This window comes from Thermobia domestica, chromosome 3 (genome assembly GCF_964235325.1).
Source record: "Thermobia domestica chromosome 3, izTheDome1.hap1.1, whole genome shotgun sequence".
In the NCBI taxonomy this organism is placed as follows: domain Eukaryota; kingdom Metazoa; phylum Arthropoda; class Insecta; order Zygentoma; family Lepismatidae; genus Thermobia; species Thermobia domestica.
Genome location: NC_137456.1, coordinates 210,305,588 through 210,317,650, shown reverse-complemented (window position 1 = coordinate 210,317,650; position 12,063 = coordinate 210,305,588). Strand labels below are relative to the sequence as shown.

Genomic DNA, 12,063 nt, shown 5'->3' with positions numbered 1-12,063 from the left:
CCTAAATATTTCTCAATCAACGGTAGGGGTGTTTGGTATCCTCAATCTGTCTCCCTCTTATTAGCGGAGCGGTAGTAATATTCGGTAGTAATTCTTTTAAAAAAATGTTTTTTAATGTATGTAGTAACGCATAGGAAACTAAATTTTAATATACCCTAGTAGTATAGAAACGTACCATACGGTACCTTACCAAAATAAACACCCTATGCCAAGGACGCAAACATTAACAATAATAAAAAAGATAATAATAAACATTTTAAAGATATTCTTTCATTAATCAAGTCGCACTTAAAAGTTTAAAAAAAATGTTTATGCGTGACTAAAATAAAGGGATGCGCTCTCATATAGGCTTACAGTTACTTTATAAATTCTTAAAATGACGCACTCCATTCTTTTTATTTAGTCTTGCATAAACAAAATTATTTTTAACTTTTTAGTGGGAATTTATTAACAAAAGAATGTCTTTAAAAGGTGTCTTATCATTTTTTTTAATTCGTTGGACACCTTTTCCAAATCCTAAAGTGATATGCAACCAGGGATACCAGGGCTGGTTAAAGGCTAGTATTTATTTTAGGATAAGGAAGTTGAAAATAAAAACATATTAAAATTTGCTTTTGAAATAAATAGATATATTGCAAAGTATGAAAGTAAGAATGGAATATTGTATTGTCACCGGACTTACATCGCTCTGCAACAGTTCTTAGTTCTATGACGTCAGGAAATAAGTTCAATTTATACGAACACTTATTTAATGTTTGAAACAAACACCTGTTACATCCTTGTACACTCATGTCCAAAATGATTGTCGCATTTCTATAACTGTCTTCTTGTAAAAATATCATGTAATAATGATTTTGGAGGTGACTTTTAATACTGATACTATGTGTACAATCGGGAAATATATGTGGTAAATTTCATAGGAAAATACAGTAATTATAAATACGAAGATTAGAATGAGTAAAATAAAATGTTGCTAAATGGACACGAAAGTTTTGTTTTCGTTTTATTGTTCTTATTTACTGCTCTTTTGACATGAAATTTGCCACATACATGTCTTTGCCGATTGTACGCATACTAACATTATAAGAAATACCGGGTGAATTCGTTATCAAATTATATTCCTACAATAACATATTTATAGACATGCGACAATAATTTTGGACATGAGTGACACATCTTTTAATTCTATTGTTAATGAAGTGGTCTATTTCCCCCAATAAAAACCAACATCAAGCAGGGCATGTGCTCCCTCCTGTCCTTCTAAGCCGGCCCCAAGGCTGAATGTAACATTGCGGCTTTTTCCTGTTATAATAGGAAAAACTCAGGATGGTCAGCAACTGGTATCGAACCCAGGACCATTCGAACGTGAAGGCGAGAGAGAGGGTAAATCTGGTGGTCATATTTTGAAAAGAAAATAAGGAAATGGATTCCACTAAAAAAATGATTCACATTGTCAATACATTTCAAATCTTTGTCTGGGTTTTCTGCCTTTCAATTCCAAGTTTTTTTTTTTTTTTTTTTTAACCACGAAGGCTTTAAATAAATTAGAATATCGACTCTCCCGTGTGTGTGTGTGTGTGTGTGTGTGTGTGTGTGTGTGTGTGTGTGTGTGTGTGTGTGTGTGTGTGTGTGTGTGTGTGTTTTAATATTGGCATGGTTCTTCATTTTATATCAGATTCTTCCCGCACTATTCTGTTATTTACCATAGGTAGAATCCTTTGAGAAAGAGACAGGCGACAAGTGGTTTAGTTCTGTATGGTATGTTTGTGATCGTTGTAGATATTTGAGTGGCTCTCTGACAGGGGGCTGACGGCTGATATCATGTTGGTCCCTCTTATTTATTTGTTTCTTCAGTTCTGTTTCTCTTTTAGCCAAAAGAAAAGAATTTCACTTTTCTGTCCCATTTACAGCCGTAACCATCCCCCTCCTGCGTTGTCCAACTTTGACCACATGCAGGGGAAAATGAAGGAAAAGGACGGGTGCATTTGCTTTGACGGCATTTCAGCGACAACCCCATCTGTTGCCAAAATAAGGAAACACTTTGCTCTGCGATATCTTCGATTTGTCAAGGTCACTTGACTCCCACCGGCTCTTAAGAGTAATAAATGAATATTACTAGTGTAAAAGAAATACTCTGCAGTGATGGTATCTGACAGTTTGATTAATACTCACTAAATACAATAGGTTAGGTTAGATTTCTAACATAATCTAACCAAATTAGGTAAGGTTATGTTATGTTATGATAGATTAGATTTCTAACCTAACCTAACTTAATCTTTTATTACATACCCGAAAGTAATGTGCTTTACACATGTAATAGCTATTCAGTATTATATGATAGTTCATTGAAATCACCTTTCCCCCATCCTCCTGTAACTGCAGGTTGAATGACGTAAATCGTTACAGCATTACAAACATTACACTGCATTAATATTGTCCGTGTTATGATCTGATTTCAGATTTCAGTAGAATGGGTGGTACAAGGGTGGAATAAATGTCATCATCGTTATCAGATCACGGTACTTGAGATCGTTGATCTTCCTACAACCAGGATACAGCACGTGCAAGCTATCCAACAGAGGCCATAGGTCGCCGTAGCGGACACAACACATTTGCGCCCTGTGTCTGGGTGTTTCTGGAACACACAACGTTTCTTCCATACCTCAACAGACAAGTAGGTGCACTTAACCAAGATGAACCCAGGTTCAATAGCCGATACTCTGACAGCCATCGCCTTTCGCATTTTCACCTTACTGCCAGTTCCAGCCACTGTATCTTTGAATAACACTTTGGAAATGGACTGTACATCTTTCATATCAGATGACATCATGTGTATTACATGAAATGAATCCTGCACTCTGGCTCTTCCAACAAGATCGCACCACTATTCAGGCATCACGTATATATGACTTATTTTCCTGATTTTTTCTCGATAACTCCAAAATCAGTATTAAACGGCAGAAAATTGTGGCTTGGAACCAGGTAGTAGTGACGTATTTCTTCAAACTTGTGTGAGTGATCCAGAATGTAACACAACAAGAAAATGATAATGTTCTTCTTTTGTCTAAAGCAGAAATCCGAAAAGAAACACATTTTTTTGTTGTGTAGAGCATTCCCCGGATTCAGAAGAAATTCCAGTAAGCAGGATCCGATTTCAGATGAACCATGGGACGCTGCTGTTTCTGGCCACATACACATGTAGACATTTTTTATATTGCATTGCTGTCCACTGTATCATTCCTTTTTAGCAACATTTTGTTTCCACTGTTCCGTATTTTAGCACACGTTTACGACCTTTTGTTGCCGTTGTGCTCGGTAGTGTGCTACCAGGCTCCACCATCTTTGTTTACAAGCAGGCGTGTCTTCTGATTGGTCGTTCTTGTTGACCTGTGGTTTGACCCTTTCTCCCAGGACACAAGTTGTTGTGCCGCAAACCGTCACATACTTTCATTCCTATTTTTGAAGACACAGGGAACAAATCACACACCCATTTAGTTCGGAAACTGATAGACAGATGACAGCTCAATGCATTTCCACCATAATCTCATTTTTCTTTCGTGTGTGGTTTGGATCCCTCTCTCGGTCTGCCGTTCAATTCATTATAGCCTTTATGAAAAAGAAAAAAAAAAAGAAAAGCTAAGAAATAACTCATCTTCAGTCATGTTTTTCCAACACAACTAACTTATACACCGTTAATGACCCACCCAACACAAGTACATACTGATCATGTGTAAAGAATGTTCCTCGAGGTACATTGGAATGTACATGATAGGTACGTGAATAGAGCAATCATGTGAAATACACATGTAAGGAATAAGGTTACTTCCGCCCAAAAGTACGTGCATGACACATACCGAGGAATGTATCTATTATGTGTATATCACGTACCGTGTATGTACTTGACACATTTACTTGGCATTGGCATGTGCCAGGAATGTACTAGGCATGTCAGTAATGTTCCTTAGGGCAGTGCTATGCAACTGGGGTGCGAGTACTTAAATACTAAAACCTTAACGCTTCATTTTTACGTTCGAATTTAGAAGCTTGTACTTTTAAAAAAAGCCAAGCAACTAACTCTGAAAATATATGCCCTCCTCCGGCATCTGTGTGGCAATTTAACTATCTATTAAAATACTACAGTAACATTTACGAGCGACCGAGCTCTAACCTATAATCTTAGCATTCAAACCTTTGATTTACGGTTATTTATGATTTCACGTTTATAACAAAGACAAATATTTTTTAAAAGAGTGTAGTTTAAATAAATTACTGAAATAAATATTTTTCACAAAGTTCATCCTTTTAAATTATTGTTCAAAGGCCTTTGCCTTTAGTAAGCCTTCTCCGAAATACATGCAAATGAATTGTGCTGCCATCTTTGGAGCTCTTTTAAAATACACATATATGTTTCTCGACAATGAGATCTCAGAAACTACAGGCTCTAGAAAGATGACGTTTTCACTGATCGATTGCAAATTTCATGTAGATTGTCCAGTTCTAATTGAATATTTAAAAAACATGGGCACTATTTCTTTAGTACATTTTTACGGGTACATTGGAAGTGTTGAAATTTCAAAAAAATAAAATAAAACATCACATCCTAATCATTACACATTCCAACACCACACTGTTGTATATAGCGGTTGTATATGTCTCCGGCATTTGTTTCATAGCCAAATAATAATGGAAAAGGAAGGATAACCATTTCTCCAGTCTAAGATGAACTTTTTTGGGGAGTGTTTTTCCCAATAAGCACCATATATAACTGACAATATATTAATTTTGTATGTAATGTATTTGCTTATTACATACTGCATGCAAGAAGAAAGAAAACACTGGTCGTACATGAATTAGAAACTCCAACCGGAAGTAGGCTCAAATCTTGCAAACGGTGCGAGATATTCAGAAAAATAGTCGAAAAATCCCCCTTTATGATACCCCTTGGCTATTTTTAAATCAATACGTCTTTAACTTGTGTCTGTAAAGAGACATGTACAGATGTTGTAAGGAATGATAAGGCGATATATGCTCATATGCGAATAATGCGCTGTGTAGAGAGCGCAGGTTCAGCTCGTTTCTTGCAAAAATTCTTCAATCGAAGATTTATAATCGCCACTGATTTTCAATTTTGTCGATATTATCTTCAAATTCCACAGAAGGTGAAAGAAGAAGCTAAATCAGTAAAAGATGTTTCACCGGTTTCAAGCTTATTGCCACTGAAAAGCGACATTTCCTGAAGGAAGTCTATATTATCAGGCTGCATTTCTTTAAGGAGTTAGTTTATACTTAAACTTACGTCTTCCCGAAAATTTTATTTAACGTCTAGTTTTAACGTACAGGTTTTGAACTAATTCTCTGCTGTGTAACGTCACAATATAACCATCAATGCTAATTTTATGAGGACAATTCTGACAGTGGGGTTTAGAATGTTACAACCTAGAGAACGCATCAAACGTCAGTAAATTGCAAAATGACACACACAATATATTACAATGTGGCTAAACTCAGAAAGTGGCTATAGAAGTGAAAAGCATATGGCTAAAAAGCCACTATTGGCTCTTTGGAAATTATGTGACTAAAATGGCCAGATCTCGTCACAAAGTGGCTAAATTGGCAACCCTAGTCGCAATACGAAGCAACTTACGCACAACCATGCCATGGTACATGGGCTATGTGCCATTCACATTCCTCACATTCCAGTGAAGCATGTAAAAGTACCTTTCAAGTGTCAGAAATTCCTCGAAAGGCACGTACCTAGCGACACGTGCTATGCATATGAAATGTACATTTTTCAAGTACCAGGTACGTAAACGGTACATATGGAACTTAAATGGCACGTTCCTAGAATGTACCTGGTTGGGTGGGGATATATTAATTTAATATAAAAGGATCTTTGAAATTAGAGTAATTTTGGGAAAATTATTTGAATGAAACTTGACTGACCAGTAAACTTCCTGTTTAGGACTCTTCCGTTAGGAACAAATGATACCACACTATGGGGCTGTTAATGAAATATAAAGTGGTGAAAGGATTTCTTCTATTTGTGACATTTCCACGGGCAACTATGAAAGTATTATTCTATATTTTCTTAACTTCGCCACGTACTTCAGTTTGTTTAGTTACCATTACATTCCGGTCGCCTATTCTAACCACTACTGACAGCTCTTGAGGAAAGTCGCATCAGTAAAACAAAAAGAAAAAATCAATACAAGCTAAGGAAAGGGAGCTTCGTACATCTTAGAAAGCTCTATACAAGAATTAGTGCATTAGGCAAGATTTAATCTCTTAATATAATTCGGAGCAATAAAATTTAATTTTTTATGAATGTGACTTCCCTCATCAGCCGCCACTGCTCACAACTATTCTCCAGGTACCCTTTGACAGATCTGTTTTGGAACGAGGATAGTACGGGAAATAATCCCACTATCACTATAAATCGAACCCGAGCCCTCCGATAGGTAGGTAAACGCTTTACAACTACGACACTGTAGATCTAAGAACAAAATTCGTTCACGTATGTATGAAAAACAAGGTCGTAGGAAGTATTTCCGAAATAATCTCAATTTTTTTTACTTTCCACTAAACTATCTTAATATTTGAATTGGAAAAAGGAAAAATCCTTGGAGAATCCCATAAAGTTCTAACGTTTAAATTTTGATTTTGATACTTGAATCGTATGTGGCCTCTAGACCTCTGCACATAAGGACATACTGAAAACAGAGGGAGCAATAATATCCAAAAGTAGCCATTTCGACATGTAGAGGTCAGGAAACGTATGGTGTAGACTCGCTTAAATTTGGAAATCTGCCCCTACTTATTTTTATTATCACAGGTCTTTCATCATTCGGAAATAAAAATAAAAAGATTATTCAGAATTTGATCCTCACAAGGGCTTCAGTTATCAAGAATCTCAATGAGAGAACCAACACAAGCAATCAATTCACCCTAAATCATTGTATTTTACTTTTAGTATCAATATTATCAACATCAAGTGTGTCGAACAATTTTTATCTTTGCATTTTTTTAGAGGTTCATTTTGTTCCAGCAAATAGACCTCCTTTCTATCTTAGAAATGTCCAAATTGTACTATCCTTTATACACGTCACTGTTCTAGGTGACTAGACGTGAAGGAAATTCAATTGATCAAAAAAAAAAAAAAAAAAAGTGTGTATAACTGCATCGCCATTGGACTGAAACCTGTATTAATGCTACGTGGAAACCAACATAATGTTAATTTTCTATATAAAAAATAAACTCTAAACAATGGTAGTTGAGGTGGGGTTTAGTGTAGAGCGCTTACCACTGGTGTGTCAGGTTTCTGATTCAATCCCAACTCTCACCACACACACACACACATAATGTTTGCAAGTGGACTGTGGTGGGCAAACATTATGTGTGTGTGTGTGTTTCTCGTGGTTCTTCCTTTTCTCTCCCACTTTCTTCATTCCACAATTTCGTTCCAGAGAAAATAATTCACTATCTCCCTCAGCCTCGGAACATATTCATGAGACGATAAACTAAAAAAACAAACGCTCGGAGCAACAGAAAAGAGACTTACCTTTAAAAGAGGCTTATTTATCTATGTTCGAAGTGGAATCTGACAAACTTGCTTGTCAATTTGACGTTACAAGTTCTAAAATTAAGCGAGACATGAAACAAAAATATAGCAATACAATACTTCATTAAATAAAATCGCATTAAAATTGGCTACATTATCCTTTATTTTCTATACAAAGGAATAGCAATGTCACAATATAAAAATATAAATACTTCAAGTTGTAGTTAAGATGTAATTATCTCTCAATTCAAATATTGTAAGTAAATACTGGTTATTGATATCTTGTCTCCTTAATAAGTACAAATGACGAGGATCTATAAGAGTACGAGTATTAGTAAGCATAATAAACCATTTTAAATATTCCCAGTATTTTCACTATCTTGTGCCAAGGTATGTTGCTATAAGAGATTGGTTTTATTATTGGTAAGAAGCATTTAAGTATAAGAATGTTTTATTAATATTTATGTTAATAAGAACTATTTGCAATAATAAAAAAAAAATATCATTAAATGTTTTGTAAGTTTGCCAGCATTAAAATATATATCTGGAAAAACAGAAAGTAATAAAGATACCGTATTTTGTCTTGTTACGAAAGTTACTCTTATCGTCAAAAACTTCTTCAGTTTTAAACGATGATATTCAGATATGAATCTTATATAAAGATTAAAAATCGATAATGATCCAGATGATTGCCTGGAAGCTTTCAAGAAAATTAATTTTGGAAAGCAAGTGAATGTTTTTAACACGAAATCAAAGACTGAAAGAAAATCATCAGAAAGAAAACTGGTATATATATATAAAGGCAAATGCATATATTGAAAAAAAAAAAAACTGTCAAATTCCAAAAAAATGGAATGAAATCTTTAAGTTTTACGTCCCAGGGTTATGCCGGTTAGGCTAAAGGAGACGGTGATGAGGAGAGATGAGTGAAATGGTGGAATGAAGAAAGTGGGAGGAAACGGGAGAGCCCCGAGAAAACCCACGAGCACGGTGTTTGTCCACTACAGTCCACACGGCGCGAGCTGAGATCGAACCAGGGACCCCAAGCACCGGAGGTGAACACACTACCACTGAGCCACCGCACTCCCATTGTCAGATTCCAATTGCCACTCTACGCTGCAGATAGTGATAAGGAATTAGTAGATAACGTTGAACTGGAAGTTAAACGAGAGAAAACACTTTTTTCACAATACTTAATAAGCTTTCTCCGTTCAGGGAATGCTTTCTTTTCTCGTCTCTCTTTCGCTGAAATCTTAAACTGATCCTATACTGCCAAAGACGATTGTCTACGTTTTAGGATGAAAAGCTTTTCATAACAAACAAGAGAAACGTTTACCTAAAGGAGAAAGAACGTTTTATTCGTTTTGATATAGTCATTTTACTTTAAACTCATATTAAGCAGTATGAGCCAAAGAAAACACTTAACATGAAAGTTCAGTGGGCCTACACGCAACACATTTCTATTCGCTTCTGTTAAAACGTTCATATTAACATAACTAAATTTGTTCATATAAGTATGTCGACTATTTGCCTCACAAACAACTTTCATGTCCATGTTTATAAATTGAAAACAAACATGGACATTTAATTACTATTCACATGTCTTCCGAGAATTCAGTTGGGCAAGGTGGGTAAGTGGGAGGGCACTCACCTTTGGTGCGAGCGGTCTATGATTCGATTCCAGGCTATATGAGTTTGTGGTGGATAACATCATGTCCACGAGTTTTCTCTGGGTTATTCTGTTACCTCCCATAATTTCATTCCAGCAATTCTTTCATATAAATTACCTTCATTAATTTATATGATATAAATTACCCATCTGGAGGTCCGGGGCTAGAAAAAAATGTGGCCCCTGTTGACTTCACCTAATACATTTCTGTGAAAGTACAGTAAGAAAGTTAAGGGAATATGTTTCAAATTTCTGGTCATATTTTATTTTATGATGATGACTGTATCTTTATGATTCTTTTTAGATAGCCAGTTGAGATTTTGATCAGAATGGAGGCCCGGGGCTATAGCCCCACAGAGCCCCTCCCTTAATCCGGCCCTGCCTCTAACGTAGAAATACCCATAAACAAACTGATAATCCTATAATAAGAAATGGCATTCTCTGCCATTAGAATTTCACAAAATTTAATTTAACAAAGAGTAGTGCCTGAATTTTGCTTAAAAGAAAATTTAATTAGTAGGAAGTATATTATATTTATTTTCTATACGTTTACCTTGTAAATTTGAAACTGTATTATCGTTAGTCTTCCTTACATTTAGCGAGAACGTATTTAATATACTCTCTACACAGCGTTCAGAGAAAGAGCCAAAGCGTATAGCAAGATGCGCGTTTGTGAAAAAAAAAAAAACCTTACGTGATAGAGCTTTTTCTGATTATTCCGTTGAAATCAGCACCCCGAAATATACATCAATCATTTAATAGTTTCTAAACACTTTTTCCATCGCAGGCTAGTGTAATCCGTCTTCTTTAGTCTAAAAGGCACATTTGTGGAACGTAAAACTGCAAAATTAATTTTATTTCCAAAATTCAGTTAGAGTAATTATATGTAATAGTATAAATAGATTTAAGATTAGCTATTTTACTTCAGGAGCAGGAAGTTGCAGAAGCCCGCTTCAATAGCACTGTGTTGCTAATAATAGATCTTCTCCGAGTTGTTGCCATATGCATATTATGTATTTGATTTGTGTGCTTTGATTTTGCTTGCTTTTACTAAGTGTATCCGTAGATTTAAAAAAGCCTAGCAACGCTTTGTAGCAGAATGCAAACTTACATGAATGATGAAGAAAGTGTTTAATATAAAACTATAAAGGAAGCGTTTGAAACGTTCATTCATGGATTTACAGAATATAGATATAAGAAAGAAAAAGAAAGGAAGAAAGAAATGCTGTGTTTGACAAATTGAATAAACAAATAGCCTCACTGTTAGGTGTTTACTGTATAATAAATCATACCAATAACAGTACATAACTTTCTAGCGGCGTTAAACTTCTACATTTATGTGACGGACAAGTCGAAGCCTCAAAAATATATGCAGTATATAAATTGTGCATTTCTGAAAAAAAGATTCTGATTCTTATTTCGATATACTTATGGAAAGTCTGTGAGGATTGAAATTTGAAAGAAGACCTCTATATACAATGAGGCAATCACGATTACCAATGACAGCATCCTTTGCAATGGTTAATGATACCATTTTGCCCGAGTATTTAAATACCCTATTTTCGCGATCGCTTAATGTAACTTTACAACGGAAATTTCTAGCCTTAGTTTCTGATAACACAGCCTGAACAATAAAGCATCGTTTGTATTCACCCTGTATTGTGGCTGTAGATGTGAATATGAAGGAACCCCATTCTGGTATCAACAGTAGTTTCAATGTGTCACCAGTGATAGCAAATTCAAACACATGTGCTTGTTTATCAATGTGCTTTCTTCCTTGCAATATGTCAGCGTTAGGATGGGATCTATGGAAGTGATGCTGTACTTGTTGTGCATTGAAGCTCGAATTACAATCTTCCCCAGGACAAAGATATTGCCTGTAATCACATTCTTCTTCGTGTTTTTCTTTGTGTTTTAAAGAACTAGTCATCATGCATCCATCCGTTCTATATTTACACGGCAGCGGTAAATCATCTACAAGATACTCAGCAACATAATTCCTTGCGTCAGTAAATCTTTCTCGACAGAGACCACATACAACGACTTTTAGTCTACAACTTTTGCATACGTGGTGGCCTTTTACACATTGGTATACTGGTGGTATTGCTACATCCATACAAATTGGACATTGCAGTGTTTTCCACACCAACTCCAAAACATGCATAGTTAAGGAGGGTCCATTGACCTGCAAGAAAAGTTAAATCCACAATTAGTTACACTACAATATAAGTCATTTCAGGTTTCAGAAAATATTTCTAATATAAGATATTACTGAAGTGGTTGTTCTCCGCCCTCTAACAGATATGAGTACTGAAAAAAATAAAACTTACTTGGATTTCTAGCGTCTGGTTCATAAACTTGTTAAATTGTTATTAAATTCATTGGTATATAGGAATTCCTTTCACAGAAAATCAATCTTCAATCTAGTAGTAAAGAAAACCTCCCCTGATATCATTACATTGAATTGACTCCATTTCCTCAATTTTCGGGATGAACTGTTATAATTTCGTGCAAGCAACTGCTTTATTTATATTCTCCGTACCCAAACCCTTATATATAAAACATTTCAAATATTAAGGAAACTTTCTGTCTCCCTACGTCCGCTATGTTGAATTTGATCCCCATCAGTAGCGGTGTTGTAACTTCCAACATTTTGCGAATATTTTTGTATTCTCTATTTTAGAACATCCTCAATTGCCAAGTATAAAGGTAACCAAGAAAGTTCTATCACTTTTTGTGGAGATCTGTATTCAATTGGCCCTCACACCGTGAGTTGAATGTGAATGGAGATAAGGAGAAGGTCAATTGTTGGTGTGGGTATATCCAACATACTACC

The 12,063-nt window shown here is 35.5% G+C and overlaps 1 protein-coding gene across 1 annotated transcript in view; it reads right to left on the bottom strand.

The window, feature by feature from the left end:
* Positions 1-7,697: 7,697 nt before the first annotated feature.
* LOC145680947 (E3 ubiquitin-protein ligase Siah2-like) overlaps positions 7,698-12,063 on the bottom strand; it is a 77,370-nt gene continuing 73,004 nt past the window's right edge. Inside the window, exon 3 of the mRNA XM_081752156.1 lies at positions 7,698-11,412. Within this exon, the coding sequence (XP_081608282.1) occupies positions 10,642-11,412 (771 nt within the window). The 3' untranslated portion in view covers positions 7,698-10,641. The remainder of the gene's footprint in view (positions 11,413-12,063) is intronic.